This window comes from Perca flavescens, chromosome 22, assembly GCF_004354835.1.
Source record: "Perca flavescens isolate YP-PL-M2 chromosome 22, PFLA_1.0, whole genome shotgun sequence".
Lineage (NCBI taxonomy): Eukaryota > Metazoa > Chordata > Actinopteri > Perciformes > Percidae > Perca > Perca flavescens.
In genome coordinates, this window is record NC_041352.1 from 21,715,425 (window position 1) to 21,742,342 (window position 26,918).

Sequence of the window (26,918 nt, forward strand, 5' to 3'; positions counted from 1 at the left end):
GCCGCTTTCTTGTATGAATTTGAATGCACAGCTCCATACATAGTTATAACTATCAAAAATGTATTTATTTTATTGAACTATTAAAACCAAGACTATAACGAGTAGTTTTGGATGTACTGTTACATGTCTTGTTGCCAAGTATCATAACTACGACTTGGACTTACTGTATATGTTTGAAAGGTAAGCTCTGGCCATAATACTGTCCAAAAATAATGAAGTGAATTTTGTTAACTGTCAGTCTCATTGGTTATTCGTGTGATGTCTACAGGTATTGCAGAAGTATATAAACTGGAGAGCAACGAGAACCTGAGGCTGACTCTGGACTCCATGCAGATGCCCACAGTGGAGTACAAGGAGATCAACATGGATGATTACAGTATGTATCAGGTGTCAGAGCCACAGTCACATCAATGGACAAGTAAAGTCTGATAAATGATCTGATAGTTGGCAGATAAAAAACTAAATCAATCACAAGACCTTAAGCCGCCTACACATGAGCAAAGCGCAAAGAGGAAAGCGCAGCGCGGGTAAATGTCATCAAGGGTGGCATGGAAGCTATTTCCCGTTGCTAGGTAACGACATGCTGTTATCTCATTGGTTGCACTTTCAAAAGGTCAGCGGCAACTAGGTCAAAGTTGAAATAATTTGAATTTGAGTTGGTAGTAGTAGTAGTAGTAGTAGTAGTAGTTGTAGTTGGGCGGCACCGCTTTCCCCATTGTTTTGCCGCCCATCATGTGTAGGCGGCTTTAGGAGGGTTTCAACCCTCAGGCTCAATGCTGTAAAGTAGAGAAAACTGTGATGTTTTAATTACATTATAATTTAGCAACACATCAATTTGGCTTCCTTTTCTAGCAGCTGGGGATGAGAGTTCTCACTCCTCCATACATTTGTCACATCACACTTCATCATTTACAAGCACCTAATTAAAAAAAGTAATTTGAGATGTGTTTATGAAAAATTAAGGATCAAACATAACATCCCAATTTCCATAATCCTCCATGATTTACTGTATTGTGCTTTGGATAACAGCTGTTTATATCTGCATTACAGCCTTGTCGATGCAGATCCTCAAACCTGCCGGCTTCCAGGACAGTGGACACTATCCACTGCTCCTGCTCGTGTATGTATGAGCACGTTTCCACGCACTTGTCTACAGTACATTTGGTGCACACACAGAAAAAAGTATGTGTCTGTAAGCAGTGGTGACCCACCATGGCTGTCCCCATCTATGGAGACTTTCTGGACAGAGTTTTAATCAAGAATATTGATCTAAAGACACACTGCTTTATCATCCACCTCAGCTTGATAATAATTACACAGTGAATGAGGAAACTTACCCTTCTGTCCACCTTGTTCTTTCATCAGCATGTCTTTCACTCTGCAGCTCAAATCTGAGATTTTCAGAATGTGGCCTTTTGTGTTCTGCCTGCCTCTCAGTTGTCACTCAGTTTAATCACCTACAGATTCTGAATAATCAGACAGTAAGCAGAGGGTATCTGCAATAATAATAATATGTATTTTAAATATATCAAGTTTCAATGTTTGGAAGAAGTTATATCTGCTGCATGCTTTCTTTCATCCCTGTATCACTACTCTGTACTGCTGATGATGCAGTATCTTCCCTGCCAGTGCAGCTCACTGCCCGCTCACAGATACCCAGAATAAGTAGTACACACTATAACTGCAAAGAGTTATTGATTATTTGATTAGTTGTCGACTGTTAAATGAATCGCCAACTAATCGCCGATTAATCAGGGTTGAGTCATTTTGTTTATGAAAAGAAAGTAAAGATTCTTTGATTCCAGCTTCATAAATGTGAATATTCTCTAGTTTCTTCACTCCTCTGACAGGAAACTGAATACCTTTGAGTTGTGGACAAATCAAGACATTTGAGGACATCTTCCTCGGGCTTTGGAAAACCCTGATCAACATGTTTCCTTTTTTTTGACATTTTATAGACCCAAAAACTAATCGATTAATCGAGGAAATATTCAACAGATTAATTGACAATGAAAAAAATCATCACTTGCAGTCCTAGTACACACCCAAAAAAATAAATTATGATTTAAAAGCAATGTTCATGCAAATGAGGAGATAATGCTTTGCACCTGCACGGACCCAAAGAGAAACAAGCTCATCATGTATATCCAACTTGTTCATTTTTATTTAGATATGAGATGAAAAAAAGCATTGCATTTACCAGTCCTGATTTCACTGATCTGTTTGTCTGTGTGTCTAGCGATGGGACACCTGGTGGCCAGATGGTGGCGGAGCAGTTTCACCTGGACTGGGCAACGGTGCTGGTGAGCAGCTTCGGCGCCATCGTGGTGCGCTGCGACGGACGAGGCAGCGGCTTCCAGGGCACCAACCTGCTGCACCGGATCCAGAAGAAACTGGGGGTGTACGAGGAACAGGATCAGAAGGAAGCACTCAAGTATGTGATATTTTCTCCTTGTCTTATAAAAGATTTAACAGACATTGGAGTAAACATGCAATAAAACAAACAAACACCACTGGCATGCTCTATCTCACCACAAAATGGGGTTTCCAATCGCTGTCCTGGGGGCTTTATCGCTTGATATTTTCAGCATTTAGAAACAGTCAAAGTGCAAAAAAAGTTATACAATTTCCTATGGCTTATGAAACAGTATCAGTGTTTGCATGAAGCCACATATATTCCCAAAAAAAATTAACATCTCAATTAGGATAAATTGGCCCATTTGGAAATCAATTAAAATCGATTTAAAATAAGTGGTTTAAATCTGTTTAAATATCTATTCAACAAATCAGCAAACATTACTTACTACCTTTTATTTTTAGCATTGCTAGTAGTAGTTATAGTAGTAGTAATAGTATAATTTAAAGTTTATTGTAATCACAGCTGCTAAAAACATCTTGTATGTATTAGCCACAGTTGCTATAGTAAGAGAGTGTATATAAAAGTTGAAATAGAAATGTTCTTCCTGACTAGAACCAATGTTTTTAATCTTTTGCAGTTTTATTTTGAAAGAGCCCTACGTTGACAAAACCAGAGTTGGAGCTTTTGGAAAGGTAAGAATAGTCTCCCTGTGTACAGCCATGCATCATATTGTATAAGATTACCATGTTTGTAGCGCTGCTATCCTAGTAGAAACCAAATATCTCTAAAAATTCAACTTTTAATGGTTTCGGAAAAACAGCCCTGTTTTGAGTTTTGTGACGATGCATTTTCCAGCTGATTCAAGAGGCTTTTTAAAGAGTTTTTTTAGCTTAAAAATAAGGAAAAAAGTCTCAACGCATAAAGGAACACTTCATCCGTCAGTTTATCAGAAACAGTCAAAATCAACATATTTGGAGTTACGTGCTTTTTACTGGACAGGAATTAGATGAAAAACTGTCATCTGAAAAGTAACTAAAGCTGTCAGACAAAAAAGAAAAAAGTTGAGTAATATGTACAATATTTGCCTCTGAGGTGGAATAAAGTGGAATAAATGTATGAAGTTGCATGAAATGAAAGGGCAAGTACCTTAAATCTGTACTTAAGCACAGTAGTTGAGTAAGTGCACTTAGTTACATACCACCACTAGTGATAACATGCCCGTTTGTTGTACCTCAGGTGTATGGTGGCTATGTGACCAGCCTGCTGGTCAGTGGCGAGGAATCCCCTGTAAAGTGTGGCGCTGTCCTCTCACCCATCACAGACTTTGAGTTATACGGTAAGCTGTCTGTTTGCAGATATTTGTTTTATTTGTATACAGGTCTGTGTATGTATATATATAACGTAGATACATACTGTATATATATATAGTCTATGCTGCATGTAGCAACAAATACAGTAACTGTGCACAATTATTTAGGCCCCTGCAGTGCTATCAAAAAGTATTCAAAAGGAAAAAAGAGATTAGAAATGTACACCTTTACCCATGCAGCGTAGTTATTTTTTGTGACTGTCTTATACATTTATGTGCGCTGTGTGTTAGGAAAAAAAAGAGATTGTTCACTTTATCAGTGTGGCGCTGCAGATACACCTAGAGATAACTGCCAGATAAAGTTACCAACACCAGGCTCACCTCAGCTACCAAAGGAATGAAATGTGTGAGATGTAGAATTGTGTGTATGCCGGAAAACGAGAGACTGTGCTCTTGTAGCTGCACCGAATTAGGAAACTGCAAATTAAGGAAGAGCTGGGTGTCCCGTTGTGTGACTGATTTCCCATCAATTTGATTTCTCTCGCTTTTTGCCAGAGGGGGTGAGAGACATGCCATGACACTATATGAGTTTGGAATTGCAAATGAAGACTCCAAGACTAAAGAAATTGTAGATTTGTGAATATATTTGAATATCAAGAAGAAAAACCTGAAGTACTGTACTTTTTGCTTCAAAATGACTCATCAATCTGGTTATTCATATGAAGTTTTGATTAGATTTTGATGTCAAAGCAAAGCATTAATTGAAACCACCTTTCCCCTGTAGCTTCTGCATTTTCAGAGCGATATCTTGGGCTGCCTAAACCTGATCCAAGGGCGTACACAGTAAGATTTAATTGCAATTGTTAAGAGTTCAAATTCCAGTTGTGATAATTATTGTGGTATCTCATTTGATCTAATTTGTTACTGTGCGTCTCATTACTCCTCAGATGGCTAATTTAGCACACAGAGCATCTCAGTTCATGGATAAGAAGTTTCTTATTATTCATCCAACAGCTGATGGTAGGACAGTGATGTTGTGTGTACATCTATTTTTTTTAGTTTTTAAATCTTACATGAAGCAAAAAAATCTCTGACATTTTGGCGTATATATTGTTATGTTTTCCCAGAAAAGGTCCATTTCCAACATACAGCAAAATTCATCGCTCAGCTCATCAATGAAAAGGCCAACTATACCTTACAGGTATGTGGTTTTACTTTCTCCCCTTTGTAATTACAACCGCTGCTGATCCAATTTCCCTGCCTGGTTCAGTTATTCTCCAACCTCTGGGAGATTTGGGATCCCAGTGGGATCCCACAGCAGGCAGAGGATTAGCCCTCACAATGCCTTCATTCCATATAATGAGATTATGAGACCTTCTTTGGCATCCAGTATTAACACCAGGACTAATCCAATTAGGATACAATGTACTGCAGCTGAGTTCATGAGCTCAGTTCATCGGAGCTTATAACTGACCGATAGACGGGTTACTGTACGTGCATGCATTAACCTGGTTTCTCATAGCTCTAATTGGCCCAGAAAGGTCAACCCATGTCAACTTGATAACTCAGTTAGAATATCCCTGGTACGCTTATACTCCACAAATGTATTATGAGTCTGATGTAGGGCTAAATAATTAGTCAATCCAAGAAAGTTAATGGTAAAAAGGTTTTTATTTTCCATCATTACATCCCTTTTTGGTTTTGAAGACTTACCTTGCAATAGTATTTTCAAACATTGAATAACTTTAAAGGATGAGTAAACTGAAAATCAAAGGATTCATAATTATTACAATTGGAATAAAATTGCAATCCTAGACTAATTTTAAAATGTAATCAGAGATTAAATGGGTTATTGACAGTGATGGAAAATAATCATCACAATCATCAACAGTACAATGCTGCTTGAACACATGACTACAGGGTATATGCAGGAATCCCTAAAGATATATAGGATAACTTTTTATAGAAACTGTTCCATTTTCAAACAGTCAAACTATGACATTTTGATGACTTTGTTCAACATACTATAATATTGTTTTGATGATTTTTTTGTGATCAACTACACTGTTGTTTTTATGAATATTAATGACATACTGTAATATAATTTTTTTATGTATTTTTTCGACATGCTATTTTATGACTTTTTATTGGTTTTTCCTACATACTATACTATTACTTTTTTGACTTTTCATGACATACTACTACTATTACTTTTTTATGACTTTTTTTCAACATACTATATTATGACTTTTTTTGACATAGTAAACTATGAAGTTTTTTTGACTTTTTTTCGGGCATACTATACTATGACTGTTTTAACTTTTTTTCGACATAGTATACTATGTATTTTTATGACTAACCCTTTTTGACATACTATACTATGACTTTTTTCAACATACTATACTATGACTTTTTTCAACATACTATACTATGACTTTTTGACTTTTTTCGACATACTATACTATGACTTTTTAGACTTTTTTCGACATACTATACTATGACTTTTTTTCGACATACTATACTATGACTTTTTTTGACATACTATACTATTATTTCTTTTTCAACATGCTATACTATGTCTTTTTTGAGTTTTTCCGACATGATAAGCTATGACTTCTTATGACTTTTTTTCCACATACTGTACTATGACTTTTTGGATTTTCTTTAGGGCTTTATTACGTGATATTGCATCGGTGCATAAACTCCAGTACTTCCCGATACTATATACTATACTATGACTTTTTTTTCAACATACTATACTATGACTTTTTATGACTTTTTTCCACACACTATACTGTGACTTTTTATGACTTTTTTCCACATACTATACTGTGACTTTTTATGACTTTTTTTCCACATACTATACTATGACTTTTTATGACTTTTTTTCAACATTCTATGCTATGACTTTTTTCAACATACTATATTATGACTTTTTTCGACATACTATACTATGACTTTTTATGACTTTTTTCGACATTCTATGCTATGACTTTTTTCAACATACTATATTATGACTTTTTTCGACATACTATACTATGACTTTTTATGACTTTTTTCCACATACTATACTGTGATTTTTTATGACTTTTTTGCACATACTATACTATGAATTTTTTACTTTTTTTGACTTACTATACTATGACTTTTTTCCACATACTATACTAGGACTTTTTGACTTTTTTCGACATACTATACTATGATTTTTTTCGACATTCTATGCTATGACTTTTTTTTCGACATACTATACAATGACTTTTTTTTGACATACTATACTATGACTTTTTTTCGACATGCTATACTATGACTTTTTATGACTTTTTTTCCACATACTATACTATGACTTTTTATGACTTTTTTTCGACATTCTATGCTATGACTTTTTTCAACATACTATATTATGACTTTTTTCAACATACTATACTATGACTTTTTATGACTTTTTTCCACATACTATACTGTGACTTTTTATGACTTTTTTCCACATACTATACTATGAATTTTTTACTTTTTTCGACTTACTATACTCTGACTTTTTTCCACATACTATACTAGGACTTTTTGACTTTTTTCGACTTACTATACTATGACTTTTTTTGACATTCTATGCTATGACTTTTTTTTCGACATACTATACTATGACTTTTTTTTGACATACTATACTATGACTTTTTATGTTTTTCCGACATGATAAGCTATGACTTCTTATGACTTTTTTTCCACATACTATACCATGACTTTTTGGATTTTCTTTAGGGCTTTATTACGTTATATCGCATCGGTGCATAAACTCCAGTACTTCCCAATACTATATACTATACTATACTATGACTTTTTTTTCGACATACTATACTATGACTTCTTATGACTTTTTTCAACATAATATACTATGACTTCTTTTTCCACATATTATACTATGTATTTTTTTACTTTTTTCGACATACTATACTATGACTTTTTTGACTCTTTCGACATACTACACTATGACTTATTTTTCGACATACTATACTATGACTTTTTTTACTTTTTTCAACATACTATACTATGACTTTTTGAAAGGTTTTCACATACTATACTAAAACTTTTTTTGACTTTATGACTTTTTTTTTTTCGACAAACTACTGACTTTTTTATGATTTCTTTTCGACATACTATACCATGACTTCGTGGACTTCTTTTGACATTCTATACTATGACTTTTTTTCCACATACTATACTATGACTTTTTGGACTTTTTTCGACATTCTATGCTATGACTTTTTGACTTTTTTTGACTTACTATACTATGACTTTTTTTGACATACTATACTATGACTTTTTGGACTTTTTTCGACATACTATACTATGACTTTTTTTGGACATTCTATGCTATGACTTTTTGACTTTTTTCGACTTACTATACTATGACTTTTTATGACTTTTTTCGATTTACTATACCATGACTTTTTATGACTTTTTTAGACATTCTATGCTATGAATTTTTGGACTTTTTTCGACATACTATACTATGACTTTTTGGACTTTTTTTTGACATACTATACTAGGACTTTTTTTCGACATACTATACTAGGACTTTTTTTTGACATACTATACTATTATTTCTTTTTCAACATACTATAATATGTCTTTTTTGAGTTTTTCCAACATGATAAGCTATGACTTCTTAAGACTTTTTTTCGACATACTATACTATGTCTTTTTTGAGTTTTTCCGACATGATAAGCTATGACTTCTTATGACTTTTTTTCGACATACTATACTATGACTTTTTTTTGACATACTATACTATGACTTTTTTCGACATACTATACTATGACTTTATTGGACATACTATACTATGTCTTTTTATGACTTTTTTTCCACATAATATACTATGTCTTTTTATGACTTTTTTCGACATACTACTGACTTTTTTATGACTTTTTTTTGACATACTATACTATTATTTCTTTTTCCACATACTATACTATGTCTTTTTTGAGTTTTTCCGACATGATAAGCTATGACTTCTCATGACTTTTTTTCCACATACTATACTATGACTTTTTTTTCAACATACTATACTATGACTTCTTATGACTTTTTTTGACATAATATACTATGACTTCTTTTTCCACATATTATACTATGACTTTTTTTACTTTTTTCAACATACTATACTATACGAAAAAAAGGTCATAGTGTAGTATGTCAAAAAAAGTCAAAATGACTCTTGACTCTTTTTCGACAAACTACTGACTTTTTTATGATTTCTTTTCGACATACTATACCATGACTTCGTGGACTTCTTTTGACATTCTATACTATGACTTTTTTTCCACATACTATACTATGACTTTTTGGACTTTTTTCGACATTCTATGCTATGACTTTTTGACTTTTTTTGACTTACTATACTATGACTTTTTTTAACATACTATACTATGACTTTTTGACTTTTTTCGACATACTATACTATGACTTTTTTTTTTTTCAACATTCTATGCTATGACTTTTTGACTTTTTTCGACTTACTATACTATGACTTTTTATGACTTTTTTCGATTTACTATACCATGACTTTTTATGACTTTTTTAGACATTCTATGCTATGAATTTTTGGACTTTTTTCGACATACTATACTATGACTTTTTGGACTTTTTTTTGACATACTATACTATGACTTTTTTTTTCGACATACTATACTATGACTTTTTTTTTTATACTATACTATTATTTCTTTTTCAACATACTATAATATGTTTTTTTTGAGTTTTTCCGACATGATAAGCTATGACTTCTTATGACTTTTTTTCGACATACTATACTATGACTTTTTTTTGACATACTATACCATGACTTTTTGACTTTTTTTGACATACTATACTATGACTTTTTGGACATACTATACTATGTCTTTTTATGACTTTTTTTCCACATAATATACTATGACTTTTTTTTTCATGACTTTTTTAGGACTTTTTACTGACTTTTTTATGCACTTTTTTTTTTCCCAATATACTATACTATTACTTTTTTATTTCCACATACTATACTATGTTTTTTGAGTTTTTCCGACATGATATTCTATGACTTCTTATGACTTTTTTTTATCCACATACTATACTATGACTTTTTTTTTCAACATACTATACTATGACTTTTATGACTTTTTTTTTGACATAATACTATACTATTTTCTTTTTTCCACATACTATACTATGACTTTTTTTCCACATACTATACTATGACTTTTTATGACTTTTTTTCCACATACTATACTATGACTTTTTTTCCACATACTATACTATGACTTTTTTTGACTTTTTTCAACATACATACTATACTTTTTATGACTTTTTATACTATACTGTGAAAAAACTCAAATTTACATTATTGACTTTTTTTCGCCAAACTACTGACTTTTTTATGATTTCTTTTGACATACTATACTATGATTTCTTTTCAACATACTATACCATGACTTTTTTGACTTTTTTCAACATACTATACTATGACTTTTTTCGACATACTATACTATTATTTCTTTTTCCACATGCTATACTATGACTTTTTTTTTACATACTATACTATGACTTTTTTTCGACATACTATACTATGACTTTTTTTTGACATACTATACAATGACTTTTTTTCCACATACTTACTATGACTTTTTTTGACATACTATACTATGACTTTTTTTTACATACTAAACTATGACTTTTTTTCAACATACTATACTATGTCTTTTTATGACTTATTTCCACATACTATACTATGACTTTTTGGATTTTCTTTAGGGCTTTATTACGTGATATTGCATCAGTGCATAAACTCCAGTACTTCCCAATACTATATAGCATACTATACTATGACTTTTTTTCGACATACTATACTATGACTTTTTTTCGACATACTATATTATTATTTATTTTTCCACATACTATACTATGACTTTTTTTCAACATACTATACTATGACTTTTTTTCAACATACTTTACTATGACTTTTTTTGGACATACTATACTATGTCTTTTTTGAGTTTTTCCAACATGATAAGCTATGACTTCTTATGACTTTTTTCGACATACTATACTATGACTTTTTTTCCACATACTATACTATGACTTTTTTTTCACATACTATACTATGACTTTTTTTTCACATACTATACTATGACTTTTTGACTTTTTTTGACATACTATACTATGACTTTTTTTCCACATACTATACTATGACTTTTTTTTCCACATACTATACTATGACTTTTTTCGACATTCTATGCTAAGACTTTTTTCGACATATCCATCCATCCATCCATCTTCGTCCGCTTATCCGGTGTCGGGTCGCGGGGGGAGCAGCTCCAGCAGGGGACCCCAAACTTCCCTTTCCCGAGCAACATTAACCAGCTCCGACTGGGGATCCCGAGGCTCCCAGGCCAGGTTGGAGATATAATCCCTCCACCTAGTCCTGGGTCTTCCCGAGGCCTCCTCCAAGCTGAACGTGCCTGAACACCTCCCTAGGGAGGCGCCTAGGGGCATCCTTACCAGATGCCCGAACCACCTCAACTGGCTCCTTTCGACGCAAAGGAGCAGCGGCTCTTCTCCGAGCTCCTCACGGATGACTGAGCTTCTCACCCCCATCTCTAAGGGAGACGCCAGCCACCCTCCTGAGGAAACCCATTTCGGCCGCTTGTACCCTGGATCTTGTTCTTTCGGTCATGACCCAGCCTTCATGACCATAGGTGAGGGTAGGAACGAAAACTGACCGGTAGATCGAGAGCTTTGCCTTCTGGCTCAGCTCTCTTTTCGCCACAACGGTGCGATAGATTGAATGCAATACCGCACCCCGCCCCGATTCTCCGACCAATCTCCCGCTCCATTGTCCCCTCACTCGCCAACAAAACCCCAAGGTACTTGAACTCCTTCACTTGGGGTAAGGACTCATTCCCTACCTGGAGAAGGCATTCCATCGGTTTCCTGCTGAGAACCATGGCCTCAGATTTAGAGGTGCTGATCCTCATCCCAACCGCTTCACACTCGGTTGCGAACCGATCCAATGAGTGCTGAAGGTCGCAGGCCGATGATGCCATCAGGACCACATCATCTGCAAAGAGCAGCGATGAGATCCCCAGCCCACCAAACTGCAACCCCTCCCCACCCCGACTATGCCTCGATATCCTGTCCATAAATATTACAAACAGGATTGGTGACAAAGCGCAGAGCCCTGGCGGAGGCTAACCCTCACCTGAAACGAGTCCCGACTTACTACCGAGAACCCGGACACAGCTCTCACTTTGGTCATACAGAGATTGGATGGCCCTGAGTAGAGACCCCTCACCCCATACTCCCGCAGCACCTCCCACAGTATCTCCTGGGGACCCGGTCATACGCCTTCTCCAAATCCACAAAACACATGTAGACCGGTTGGGCATACTCCCAGGCTCCCTCCAGGATCCTTGCGAGTGAAGAGCTGGTCCGTTGTTCCACGACCAGGACGGAATCCGCATTGTTCCTCCTCAACCCAAGGTTCGACTTTTTTCCGAACCCTCCTTTCCAGCACCTTGGAGTAGACTTTACCAGGGAGGTTGAGAAGTGTGATACCCCTATAATTGGCACACACCCCTCTGGTCCCCCTTTTTTAAAATACTAACCACCACCCCAGTCTGCCACTCCTTTGGCACCGTCCCCAGACTTCCACGCAATGTTGAAGAGGCGTGTCAACCAGGACAGCCCCTCCACACCCAGAGCCTTGAGCATTTCTGGACGGATCTCATCAATCCCCGGGCTTTGCCACTGTGGAGTTGTTTGACTACATCAGTGACTTCCGCCTGGGAAATCAACGACAATCCCCCGTTATACTCCAGTTCTGCCTCTAACATAGAGGGCGTATTAGTCGGATTCAGGAGTTCCTCAAAGTGCTCCTTCCACCGCCCTATTACCTCCTCAGTTGAGGTCAACAGTGTCCCATCCTTACTGTACACAGCTTGGATGGTTCCCCGCTTCCCCCTCCTGAGGTGGCGAACAGTTTTCCAGAAGCACTTTGGTGCCGACCGAAAGTCCTTCTCCATGTCTTCTCCAAACTTCTCCCACACCCGCTGCTTTGCCTCTTTCACGGCAGAGGCTGCAGACATACTATACTATTATTTCTTTTTCCACATACTATACTATGTCTTTTTTGAGTTTTTCCGACATGATAAGCTATGACTTCTTTTGACTTTTTTTCGACATACTATACTATGACTTTTTATTAGTTTTTTCGGCATACTACACTATGACTTTTTTCGACGTTCTATACCATGACTTTTTATTACTTTTGTTGACATTCTATACTACAACTTTTTTTCAACATACTATACTAATTCTTTTTTGACTTTTTTCGACAGGCTAAACTATGACTTTTTATTCGTTTTTTCGACATACTATACTATAACTGTTTTGACTTTTTTCGACATACTACACTGACTTTTTTTTCGACATACTATAGTACATTGACTTTTTTCGACATTCTATGCTATGATTTTTTTCAACATGCTATACTATGACTTTTTATGACTTTTTTCGACATACTACACTATGATTTTTTTTCAACATACTATACTATGACTTTTTATGACTTTTTTCAACATACTATACTATGACTTTTTCAACATACTATGCCATGACTTTTTGTCTTTTTTCGAAATACTATACTATGTCTTTTTTTCGACATACTATACTATGACTTTTATATGACTTTTTCGACATACTATACTATGACTTTTTTCAACATACTATACTATGACTTTTTATGACTTTTTTCTACATACTACACTATGACTTTTTTTTCGACATTCTATGCTATGACTTTTTTCAACATGCTATACTATGACTTTTTTTCGACATACTATACTTTAATTTCTTTTTCAACATACTATACTATGTCTTTTTTGAGTTTTTCCGACATGATAAGCTATGACTTCTTATGACTTTTTTTCGGCATACTATACTATGACTTTTTATTAGTTTTTTCGGCATACTACACTATGACTTTTTTCGACGTTCTATACTATGACTTTTTTATAACTTTTTTTCGACATACTATACTATGTCTTTTTTTACTTTTTTCGACAGGCTAAACTATGACTTTTTATTCGTTTTTTTGACATACTATTCTATGACTGTTTTGACTTTTTTTGACATACTATACATTGACTTTTTTCGACATTCTATGCTATGACTTTTTCAACATACTATGCCATGACTTTTTGTCTTTTTTCGAAATACTATACTATGTCTTATTATATACTATACTATTACTTTTTATGATTTTTTTCAACATGCTATACTATGACTTTTTTCAACACACTATACCATATTTTATTTTACATATTATTCTCTGACTTTTTTTGACATACTATACTATGACTTTTTAATGACATATTGTTATGCAATGCCCCCATATCCCAAGTAGCCACAGAGACAGTGGTAACAATCTGGTTTATTTATAGTCCCATAGGAACACAGGGGGGATCCTAGTCAGAACCCAGGGTGGGCCAAGGTCAACAAAACACAACTGACCTTAAACCCATCTAACCATAAGAAAATAAACAAACAAACAAAAATACAATCACTAATCTTGTTAACCTTATTCTCAGCCGGTTTACTTGAGTTAAAAAAAATAGGCAGGCCACCCCTATTACCTCCAGCAGAAGTAAAACATCAGATAGATAGACAAACGGAAAACAATGAAGACAGAATAGTGCAAGGAATCACAATCAAAAAAGAATGTCCTATAAACATGTGCATTCATACAGGGTGCAGATTATAATTATATTTTAAAAAGATAGCATTTATAGTGCACTTTGCCAGAGTTGCAGAAATGCTATTCACTTAGTGAGTCCGTAAGGATCTCAGCAGTCTATGACCAGTTGGTGATAAAATAAAAAAATCTGATGGCCACCAGCAGGAATGACCTCCTGTGCCGCTCGGTGAAGCACCTCGGGGGTATGAATCTTTGGCTAAAGACTCTCCTCTTCTCGACCAGCATGTCGTGGCGGGATGGGGGATGTTATTCAGGATGCTAACCCACCTGGACCGCATCCACTTCTCCGTCTCCACCTCCAGAGAGTCCAGCTCAACTCCACGCACTGATCTGGCCTGACTAACTTGTTGAGCTTACTAGCGTCTCTGATCGGCAGTATTCTGTTGCAGATGTTGAAGCCTCTGAGCCTCCACAGGAAGTATAGCTGGCTCTTGTCCCTTTTTGTAGAGTGCCTCTGGGTTCCATCCCACTGTAGCCTGTTGTCTAGGTGCACTCCAAGGTATTTATAGGAGTGAGCCACCTGAACATTGTCCCATTCGATGGATGCAGGTGTCAGAGAAGGCTTAGTGCTGTGGAAGTCCACTGTCAGCTCCTTAGTCTTGCTGCAGGTGGTTCCGTTTGCACCCTCCAAAAAAAGTAGTCCACCAGTCCTTTGTATTCCTCTTCCTGTTATACGCTGATACACCCCACAATTGCAGAGTCATCTGAAAACTTTTGCAGTTGGTATTACTCCTTGTTGTGTCTGAAGGCACAACTTCATGGGGTGCCGCCGTCCAGTTGTGTCCTCGTCCTGGCACACACCTATTTGCATACACACAGACAAATTAATTGAAAAAGTATGCTAATTATATTATATATACAAATTTATACTATGACTTTTGCCTTTTTTTAGTAATTTTTTATAGTAATACACTATGATGTTTTTATGGGTGTTTTTGACATACTAAACTTTTTATGACTTTTTTTGACATAATATACTATGATGTTTTTATGGATTTTTTTTTTCTCCAGTTTTTTGGAGTTGAACATTCAAAAGTTTTTGTCCCACTCTCTACCAGCCCAATATGGAATAAATCTAACCAGATATAATAAAATTAGCAGTGCAATAACTTGTCTTTTATTCATTGATGACTATGACAGAAAATGTGGCCTAAAGCAGTGTGTCACTCACCTATTCTTTGTGACTCAGATCTACCCAGATGAAGGCCACTTCATTCACAGTGAAGCAACAAGGCAGCACCTCAGCCAGTCCCTGGTGAACTTCTTCGAGGAATGCTTCAGGCTACCAGAACGAGTGTTTGAGGAGGCCCTGGAGGAGGAGAGCGAAGACGAGGGTTAACTTGGCCGCCTGAGGCTCGTGTGCCCCAAATCCTTCCCACCCATACGTTCACCTGCCTAACCTCCATCGTGTCCCTGTGCATAAGCACAACACTGGCATACAGTTTTTCCACAATATGCAACTCTCATCTGTTCTTGCTCAATTTGATTTGCATTTGGACACCCAGCATCCGCATGCTGAACCTGAGACTGCCTTTCCAGCAGACGACGGATCTAGTCCTACATCCATCCTCCCACCTTCTGCCCAGACTTCAAATCCAAATGGCCCTCCAGAGAGCCAACAGACTGATGAGTTGACATGATGTTTTGGAATATACTGATTGATTTAACAAGGAGCCGTCTCCTTCACTGCAGGATGGACCAGTTCCTTAAAAGCTGTGGAGACAAAGCATCAGCTTTCACACAGACTTTCAAGCTGTGAGGAGAAGGAACACCTATAGCACATAACTCGTGGGCTTGTATATTAATAAAAATCAGATGCCTGGTGAAAAACACTGGTTGACAGTGTTCACAATGAGTGTCTGGAATTGTGCCGATACCGGAAATGTTACTATTTTTAAAGTTGTGAAGACTTTCATGTTGGATTGTGGTTGTGTCTATTGTTCTTACAGTATGTAAAATAGCACACAGACATTCACTTGGCTATTACGGATACATTTTTCTTGTTTGCCCCGATGTTCATCTCGTAGCCTCATTTTATGTATTTCAGTGATGCTGACATAATTCTCTAAGTGGCAAAATGTTTGGAAGAAAAAAAGCACCGTGAGTTTTTTTTGTTTTTTTTCCAAAAGCAAAAGCATTAACTTGTTTTAGTCACTGTGCCTTACTGTGTCAGAAAACATCTTGCTGTGGGACTGCATTTATTGACTACAAGGCCAATTTTATTGGAACAGTTTGATTTTGGGAAATAAACTTCTGAGCTTAGCTTCTTGTCGAGAGTTAGAAGAGAAATTTGGTTCCACCCTCACATCTGCCCATTAAATATGAAGCTAGCTTAGCATAAATACTGGAAGAAAATGGGAAACAGCTAGCCTAGCTTTGTCCAAAACAGAAAAATCTGTCTACTAGCTCCTCTGACTATCACTGTTAGCGAGTTATGCTGTAACTTAATTAGCCTAACCCATGTAAAAACTACAAATTGTCTCTAGGTAGTCATTGCTTTCAGTTTTCCCTGCTTTCAGTCTTTATGCTAAGTTAAGCTAAGCATCTCCTGGATTTAACCCAATAGTTAGCAGACAGATATGACAGTGGTAGCAATCTTTTCATCTGACTCTTAGCAAGAGTGTGAAAAAGCATATTTCTCAAAATGGCAGCTATTGTTTAAATCTATAGCTTGAAATAGATTATTATCAAATTTTAAAGTTTTTAAAAAGAATATCAGCCATTCTTTGGAAATATGCCCAATAATGACATTACACCAAGTTGAAATGTACAGAATCTGCATGCAACATTGCTTATAAGAATTGTAGGTGAAGAAAACTGTACAGAAACTGCAGTGTTTTTCTATTGAAAGTGTCACACTTGGCTTAAACCAGTAAATACTTTGTTCAAGGCTGAAGGCAAGAATCCATTAAGATTAGTGTTATACCCTGAGAGATTATGCATTTGTATATAAAGGGGATAATTGTCCAATGAAGACATGGCATACATAATGAAGAATTCTTGAGGCACAAATTTAATTTTCCATTTCTTTATTTAAATCAACATTTGCGTTACGTTTCAGTGCATGTTAAGGTTATTTGCAGCACTATCCCTGATAGCTCAGTTCCACATGGTAATTTTGACATCTTGAATGTTCCTTACTGGATTGCATAAATTACATTTCCAGTAGTGTTGTGATTGAGATCCCAGTCTCGTCAGCTTGATGTGTAAATGTTATTCAAATATCATTTTATTCTAAGAAAAAAGAAACAATATTACCTGAGTGTTATTTATGCATAAAGCATTTTGGAAGTTACATTTGACTATTCATTTCTGTTCTCAAGTTGCTGTCCTTGCAATGAGTTGGCAAAAATTACGTTTCTTGCAGTGGTTAAGGACTTTTTCAAGACGCTTAACTTTGTTATCGAAAGCATAGAAGGAGATTTATGGCAGATTGTGGCATGACGGTAAATGTTAGAATAAAAAAAATAGATATTTTATCAGCCGCTAGTGTTTTTTGGCTCATCTGTTTTATTGTGAATTTTAAAGCTGTATTGAATTGTTTTTTGGCAGCAGAAAACAGAACATTGATATATTATCACTGTTAAGTTGTTACATGTTGTCTAAACATTGCCTATTTACATATCTAGCAGACACACCGCAACATTAGCAATCATTTGAGTCATGTTTCGAGCGACCCGTCCAACATTGAATCATTTCAGCTCTGTTTCGGTCTGAGAGTAATATTCTGGCTATTAAAGTTGCTAAATACTCCACTAAGTTCACTTGCTAGTTGCTGGCAGTCTGTTTGCCGTTTTGTGCGGAGCAGGTAGCATAAATGGGGCTAATGAGAATGGAGTTTGCAGGCTGTAAAAATATTTATCAGCGTAAGCTTTTAAAAAATCTCCTAAGTTTACAAATGCACAAGCTATAAGAAATTCTATTTAATATTGGTAAGTGTACAAATCCTCAACATGTAGGCCACTAACATTCAAATGTTCAATGCAAAATTCCATGTCGCTATCTGCATTGACCTAGAGATTACAACAGATGGAGTGAGCAGCAAATCAAATCGGGTGTTAGAAAGCTTCCCAGCAAACAAACATCAGAAACAAATCTTTTTGCTCGAATGTGCTCCTGGGCCCACCGTAAACAGGATTATAGTTGTATATCAGCACTTTGCTCTCCTCGTCCTCAAATTCAAATCTGTGATAGTTCTTCCTGGCTATAAGGAGAAAACAATCAAAGGCTCCATCATGTAGCTACTGACTTTTAAAGAACCAAAAATAATGCTGTGTTCATACCTTCATTGACAAAGAATTCAGCCATGTAGAAGATGGTCCTGACTGCTGATGGAGAGTGTGGAATGTAAGGCCTCCCCCATTCAAATGCATTTTTCTCTGAATGCCACTGTGTCCCAGAAATTGGGAAATCATATGCTTTTCAGAGGTGAAGAAAGAGAAAGTGCTCGTATTATTTTGCTGTAAACTTGTACCAATAAAGTGATGCTACATTGTTCCTACCTTCCATCATTGACACAAACTCTGTTTTTCCATCTGTATTTGTGGATAGAACTTTGTAAAAGTTTTTCAGCTCCTCATTTGTGTTATAGGTCAACAGAAAGGTGAGTTACAATGCACCCAATTAAACGACACCGTTTTCTCTTTCTCTGCTTTCTGTTCTGAGAAAAATGCCCCCTTCGAGATCATGGATAATGTTCTAAAAATGAAACCGCTAAAATTAACAACTAGTTTTGGTCATGTTATTAAAATAAAACATTTACCAGTAGTTTACACTAATTGTAGAAAAAATCTTCAAAAGTTACGACTTCAACATGGTTTTCCAGAATAGAAGTTAACTGTATTAATTTAACGTTAAAGCTATAGTGCGTAGTTTATGTCTCCGCCCCCCAATGAGGAATTCTAAGTAATGACAACAGCACGTCCACATGATACAAGCCTTCTGTGACCACACACTCACCCCCACCCCTCCAACACGCAGTTGCTAGTAGCCAAGGAGGACACGGAGGATTAAAAAAACATGACGGACTCTTCAGAAGAGGTCTTTATCTTCACTCGACTTTCTGCGCGCGAAAGTCACCGGACGACACAATCTTCTGAACACACCAAACTGAGAAATACAGAGAGTCTTAATTTGCTTTGTAGCAAAGGCTTGAATGTAACGGACGCTCATTAATAAAAAACATTATGCACTAAAGCTTTAAGACTTCCTCCATTAGGACAAAGCCATACCATTAGTAGTCCAGGTGTAATGGCAAGTCACTTGTATTAGTACGCAACAATAGATTCTTTCCACTCATCCAAACAGCCAGCTGCTCATATCCAAGACCTGTGCCCCACACAGGAAAATAGTCGCCTCTCTTGTTTGCCTGAAACATCACATAGATTCTGCATAATAATCCCGCAGCAACACACTAACAGATATATGTTACACTTCTACCTCAATCTCAATCAAAGAGCTGCAAGATTTTTGCAGCTCTTTGATTACCAGACGAGATGATGCCGGCACTTCCGCCTGGGTACATGATCCTGGTAACAGAGACAATGGTACCGAGTCACGACTCGCAAAGAAACAATATGTTCGGTTTGTTTTTTAAAGACACATACAGAGGGCGGACAAAATAATAGAAAACGTTCAGCGGCCTTCAGAAGTGTTGACTGAACTCAATGTGACATGTTTTGAGGTTAATGTACTGTCAGTCGCTTCATGAGTTCACCATATAATTGCATTTGCAAGAGATGCCCAAAATATTCAGTTGGTGCTGACTATAAATCATCTTTGTACATCTGGAAGTGGCCTAATGTTGTTAACAAAAGTTGCCATGTGCAGTACTGTTATGTATTGCTAAGATATCTAATCTATCTGCTATCTAAGCTTTATATTTCTAACCTACAACTTACTTATTTATCTGCCATTGTAATTAAGATTATACATAACATTTTACAGGGCAGATAACCAGCAAACATTCTGTATCAAATCTCTTTTCTGGTGATAATAGTTTCAATTAATGTTAAAAGTTTTCCTTATTAATTGTAAAATGTCCATTTTACTCCATTAATGGATTATGTCATTTTTAAAAAGCTGTATTTTAATGATACAGAAACGGTTTGGGATTGTGAGGGATGTGATGTTGAATACTATATAGTTTCACAGTTTAACTTTTGAGAATTAATGTTTTACAGGTTTTTACAATCACTTTGCTACTAATTTCAGAACCTTGATGTCATTTTTCAAAACTCTAGACACAATTGGGCATTCATATCTTTAAAGAAATCTTGCACTTGCACAATCACTGGTTCAAAAAACAGATATATTGTGAAATACCATTGAAACGTTACTTTAAATCACCCACACAAAGCTACCTATAGTTTCACTGGGTCATCGTTCGTACAATCATTAAATATTGTAGTACAAAATAGGTGATACATGTTTCATTATGGTACTACAAGTAAATACATCCCTGTTAAAGTACTGCAGTAGTAGAGCGAATACTGCATACCAATGTGGTAGAAGTATATATATATATATTAACCTTTATTTATCCAGGTAAGTCGATTGAGAACAAATTCTCATTTGCAACGACAACAGACATACAGTACAGTACTCTATAAATAAAGTATATATACAGTCATGAGAAAAAATTAGGACACCCATGCTAAAATTGACTAAAAAGAGGAATAAAAAAATCATATTTGGAAATTGATCTTAATGCCTTAATTAAAAAAATTAGGAAAAATCCAAACTTTATGGACACCAATTTTGTTTGTGAATGAATAATGTATCGTAAATAAATAAATGTTCTTCCTTAAAATACAGGGCGCATAAGTAAGTACACCCCTATGTTAAATTCTCATAGAGGCAGGCAGATTTTTATTTTTAAAGGCCAGTTATTTCATGGATCCAGGATACTATGCATCCTGATAAAGTTCCCTTGGCCTTTGGAATTAAAATAGCCCAACATCATCACATAACCTTTTACCATACCTAGAGATTGGCATGGTTTTATTTCATTTAATTTGAGTTGATAGCTGGTTTGATTTGCATTGAGAGATGATTTTATGGAAACTACCCCATGCCAATCTGTAGGTATGGTGAAGGGTATGTGATGATGGGGGGGGGGCTATTTTAATTCCAAACGCCAAGGGAACTTTATCAGGATGCATAGTATCCTGATCCATGAAATAACTGGCCTTTACAGTAAAAATAAAAATCTGCCTGCCTCTATGGGAACTTAACATAGGGGTGTACTTACTTATGCCCCCTGTATTTTAAGGAAGAACATTTATTTATTTATGATACATTATTCATTCACAAAGAATTGGTGTCCTTAAAGATTGGATTTTCCCTCATTTTTTTAATTAAGGCATTAAGATCAATTTGCAATAGATGTTTTTTCTTTTCAGTCAACTTTAGCATGGGTGTCCTAATTTTTTCACATGACTGTAAATTATATATCTCAATCATCTGTAACAAGTTGGCAGAATTGGACAAGCAATTCCAAGGGCCTGAATCCATACAGTGCAGTACTGTAAATACTGTAAAGAGTCTGAAAAGTTGTTACATGGTACTATAGAAACAGTGTTTGATAAACAGTAGTACATTACAGTAAAGAATGATGATGAAATATTACATCCATAGATGATGTAGTCTAATTGGTTCATGATCCACGCTAATTGGTGACATGTGAATCTCGTTATCTTGAAACTTTCATGATCTAAACATGGAATATTGTTTGTCTGTTTCCATACAATTATGCATTAAGAGTAATGCAACAGTTACTTATCATTTTGAGTAGTTGTATCGATTGATAGTTAGATGATTGTAATGGAATGTATAGACAATTATCTAAAATGTAATGTGTGAGTTGCTTTTTGAAATGGTAGTACTTTGATGTTAAGTTGTGTCATATTGAACAGGTGATCTTTGTTAAATGAACAAATTATATTTGGTTTATGTGTATTGTATCCAAGCAATTGAAAAAAGTGTTAAGAGTTTTGAAAAATGTGCATTTTGATCATTGGTTGGGAGTTTTGTGTCTAGAGTTTTGAAAAATGATGTCAAGGTTCTGAAATTAATAGCAAAGTGATTGTAAAAAACTGTAAGGTACAACAACATTTAAATAAAAATACAATTCAAACATTAATTTGTAGATGAAATTGAAGCTGAGATGTAAATATGTCTTTATCTCTCTCTAAAAAAAAATTCTATTTAGCTAATATTGGAGCAATCTAATTTCGTAAATCCGTTAGCTTATATTCAATGTTCAAATTTGACATGACACAAAAGGCAAGGCAGCTTTATTTATATAGCACATTTCAGCAACAAGGCAATTCAAAGTGCTTTTAAAGCTGAAACCCATGACATAATACACTGTAATAACATGCTTATTTCACTGCAACAGCAGAAAGATCTAAAGGAACAAAATACATCTCCATTACAAGCAGAAAACAAAACGTCATTAATTATAACTTACGTAATGAACTATTTCCATCATTTGGAACTGATAAGGCAATCATATAACTGCATTGGCTTAATGTTCAACCTTAAAGAAGTTAGAAAGTAAGTAAAACAACAAGTGGGATTTAACATTGAATCAATGCCATATTGCTGTCTGGTTCAAAACAAGTATTCAGCACCTAGTTCCCGTTTTCTTTTTTTTTCACTTCATACCTGTGGTTTGGTCACAACCAGTCTGATTACTGACTGTAAGGCGGTTTAAGTTTACACCAGCAGAAGCCAGCTCATTGTGTAACTGGCTAATGACATCCTCAGTCAACACCCGAGTGCGAGCCAGGATCCAGGCGTAGTCAACGTGGAAAAGGCCAAACACGTCCGAACAAGAGTACACCAGAGAATATGACTGGTAGTCTGTGGCCAGTACCCAGTAGGGACCGTCTGGAAGACCTGGACACAGATATGGATGGGATCAAAAAGATCAGTGTAAGGTATTCTGTATTGTATTACAATAGTAAAACGTACTAGCAATACATTTTCAAAAAAATACAATAAAAATAGATGCATGCATGCACAGTATATTTACCTTTAAAGAAGCTGACAGACAGAATAGCAGGTTGAGAAGAGTTTTTCACTTTGGCAACACCCTCAATTGAATGTATCTTCCCATTAGGCCTACACAGAGAAGAAGAGAGGGAGAAAGGGACAACTCATTTACAATTTCACTCAAATATGACATGAAATGCAAATCCATCCATACTTGTTTTTACGCAGAGCGCAGGATGCACGGATGGATATAGGCCACTTTTAGTCAATTAAAAAAATGTAAGAAACATTTTACTAAGACAACAGGGCAGTCCGATCCTTACAGCAGCTCTGAATTGTGAACTTTGACCGTCCCATCAGCGAGAAGACTGTACGTTGCTTGGTTGCATTTTCCTCTTTCAAATATAGCTGGGAGCTTCTCTATTTCATACCAGGTGCCCATGTACTAGAAGGAGAAGAGAACACAGTTTGTTAATCGGCAGCTGGGTTTTAATTAGGGCTGTCCTCGACTAAAGAAATTATTAGTCGACTAACACTTATACGATTTTGTCGACTAATCGATTAGTTGATTTAATTGACAGAGCTGTGCGCTTTGAGAGGTGGTTAAGACTAGAAAAGCACAATATAAATGTAGTTAATTAACCATCTGTAAAACTGAGTTCCTCCACAATTAATCCTGCAAAAGCACCACTTTAAATCTTGTGTTTACCATAAATGTGCTCAGAGGTTTCTTGGAAATAAGTAATTAAGCATGAATAAGCATAAAAAATGACTAATCTACTAAAGAAATCTTAGTCGACTAAGACCAAAACGACCGATTATTCGACTAATCGACTAAGAGGTGGCAGCCCTTAGTTTTAATAGCATGTGCAGTTAACACATTACGACCAAAACCCTCTGTTTACATCAACTTATATAAAACAGGCAAGAATGTCAACACTGCAAAAAGTGACCCAATAAACAGAAGTCTTCAGTATTTATACCCTTGTAACGCTGAAGTCCTCCTGAACGGATGGCTGCGGGCATTTTCCCGGGTGGAAAGACTGACCGTCTGCTGCCGCAGCAGTCAGGAAGAGCACGAACAGGACCTTCGCATCAAAGTTGGAATAGTTTGTGTTGTTAAACTGGGCCCAATCTCTTGGTTAAAACTACATTAAGAGTGCAACAAGCCACCCATTGTCAGTGGATTGTTGCAGATAATTCATTTTACACATTACAAATATGTCATAACATGAAAAAAGCTTACAGTACCTGAAAGGCCTTCATATCCACGTGGCCAAAACCCTCCCAAACACAATGTAGTCAAAGTAAAGTAAGAGCAGTGGCACACTGGACTACTCTATCGTGTACTCTGATTTATCAGTGTAGTATAAGCTGGGAGCAGTTTCTATGCTAGACTTTGGAATGAAAATGTGTTTGAAGAGCTATATTTGGAAATTGTTTACAAAACCTTTAACCTTCAGTGCAAGACCGAGTTTTCTTCACATAGAGTACACTGACTCGCAAAAAGGTACACAATACAGTATACTGCAATACTACTACTGCAGCTAGCACTGGATAGGCTGCAAAAAACTATTATTTTCTTTAATCACAGATACTTTCTTAATCACAGTAGTCAACAAAATATGAAATAATAATTTCTGAATTGTGTGTGTTTAATAAAACCTTCCCTTGTAGCTTGCTCCTTCACAGATAACAGCAGCTGTAGTCAGCTAAAATGTTCAGCAATTAGAATTTAAACAGCTGCCAGGCTAACAGGGTTGCAACCAACGGATTCTATATAAATATATCACGGTTACATGGTATTACACTGCTGGTTAGAAAGACGAGCAGTACTACTCTTAATGTAACAACATAGGTGACTTTTACTTTGGGGTACCGCAACAACCTCGTACACTTGAATTTACCAGACATTTTATGTTGACAACTATTAAAGGGTAATTTCAGTACTTTTTTCTTTTAACCTGGACACTATTTACCCATGTATTTGTGTCTATATCCTCGACGTTCCACTTCCGGGATTGCTTCGGATTCTGCCGGATGCCTGTCTTTTCGGCCGGATGTCCGTTTCCTTCCGCTTTCTTTGTGTTGACATTTTAAACTCCAGTGGATTTTATAATAGGGTGAACAGACTTTCCGGGTTTGACCGGGACAGTCCCGATTTTGAGCTGTGTGTCCCGAGTCCCGACAAAAGCATGTCGGGGACGCTAAAATGTCCAGGTTTGCACCAACCACTATGAAATTGTCCCGGTTGTCAGGCATTACAAAGCCTACGTGGTCTTATTATAGTCCGATCATTAACTAAACCCATGTAGAAAGACTTCAACAATGTCTGTGTCTGTGTCTATGTAATCTGTGCAGCCAGTGTTACAACGTGTATTGTAAACATTGTTGCGATGACTCTTCTTATCGGTCTCGTTTTAACCAGGATTTCGCAGCCTCTTTTTTGAGATAGTTGCGGCCCAAAATGCTGGATTTTGCGGGAGCTTTTGTAAAAAATTGAGATAAAAGTTGCGGTACCTTTTGTATGTTTGTTGCAATGAAGTTGAGGGAGACAGTGAAAATAGTTGGACAGTTCTTTAAAAATAAAAGGTAAAGTTGTTTTGGGGAGAATAAAATGAATCTGGGCTGAGTGCTCATGAACAACACATGGACTAACAAGAAGAACAGCACTGACCGTTCCCACCTTAAAGGCGCTACTGTGCACTATTTCACAGGTTTCAGCCAACAAATTGATTCTTGAGCAAATTTACTCCTCTAACAAATGTACAGAATGAATGTTTCCAATAGGGAAGCTATGTGCTCTAGCAAATGAGATTACATATGTGTGTGTGTGTTGTTGGTTAGAATAACACTGGTTGACACTTTACGGTAAGGGTACATGAATTATCATGAATTCATGCATGAATTAATTGATGTACTTGTATTATTATGCATTATGTAATTAATGATTTATGTATTACTGCATTCCTTAATATCCCAGGAATCCTCAGGAATTGACGTGTTCATGGTCTGTTATTCATGACCTCATACATGAACAACACAACTAAAGCATTAGGTACGTGAGCACATCATTATGAATTATGATTAATTAAAACCCTTGTGTTGACTTTGGGTCAAATTGACCCGTTTTCAATTTTTGTTTTATATCCTAAAATATAGAATGTAGAAATAAGCGCTGAAAATGTGTAAAACAAACTGCGTCAAAAACGCCAAGGTTGACGGGAAGACAACACAAGGGTTGAGCATGATCATGATTATTTTTCTGCAAAAAAAATGTGGTCATCATTGCACAAATTCTGATTTGAACACAACTTGTGCATAGTGATGTAGCCACCTTACCTAATGCTTTAGTTGATGTGTTGTTTGGGCATGAGGTCATGAATGAGAGGCTGTGAACTCACGTCAATTCCTGATGATTCATAAGATATAAAAGGAAGTAACGCACAAATCATGAATTAATT

General features: G+C 36.1%; 2 protein-coding genes across 4 annotated transcripts in view; one reads left to right on the plus strand and one right to left on the minus strand.

Moving 5' to 3' along the window:
- Positions 1-18,951, plus strand: part of dpp6a (dipeptidyl-peptidase 6a) — a 244,933-nt gene extending 225,982 nt beyond the window's left edge. For all 3 annotated transcript variants that reach the window (XM_028568972.1, XM_028568971.1, XM_028568973.1), the window contains 9 exons: positions 269-376; positions 1,051-1,120; positions 2,240-2,434; positions 2,997-3,051; positions 3,596-3,695; positions 4,453-4,511; positions 4,616-4,688; positions 4,796-4,869; positions 15,644-18,951. In XM_028568972.1, the coding sequence (XP_028424773.1) occupies positions 269-376; positions 1,051-1,120; positions 2,240-2,434; positions 2,997-3,051; positions 3,596-3,695; positions 4,453-4,511; positions 4,616-4,688; positions 4,796-4,869; positions 15,644-15,793 (884 nt within the window). In that variant the 3' untranslated portion in view covers positions 15,794-18,951. The remainder of the gene's footprint in view (positions 1-268; positions 377-1,050; positions 1,121-2,239; positions 2,435-2,996; positions 3,052-3,595; positions 3,696-4,452; positions 4,512-4,615; positions 4,689-4,795; positions 4,870-15,643) is intronic.
- LOC114549619 (apolipoprotein D) lies at positions 18,706-26,528 on the minus strand. Its single transcript, XM_028570001.1, has 6 exons — positions 24,706-26,528; positions 24,438-24,542; positions 23,778-23,899; positions 23,495-23,583; positions 23,125-23,358; positions 18,706-18,872 (listed from the first exon to the last, which is right to left on the minus strand). The coding sequence occupies exons 1-6, from the start codon at positions 24,718-24,720 to the stop codon at positions 18,706-18,708; spliced, it is 732 nt and encodes a 243-aa protein (XP_028425802.1). The 5' UTR covers positions 24,721-26,528.
- Between the last annotated feature and the right edge of the window lie 390 nt (positions 26,529-26,918).

What these genes read in the sequence shown, in the direction of transcription:
- LOC114549619 (XM_028570001.1), bottom strand. An exon ending in AGGACTTCAGCGTTACAAGG is followed by an intron (nt 23,900 to 24,437) that starts GTATAAATACTG and finishes TTCTCCTTCTAG; the next exon opens with TACATGGGCACCTGGTATGA. An exon ending in GTTCACAATTCAGAGCTGCT is followed by an intron (nt 23,584 to 23,777) that starts GTAAGGATCGGA and finishes TTCTCTGTGTAG; the next exon opens with GCCTAATGGGAAGATACATT.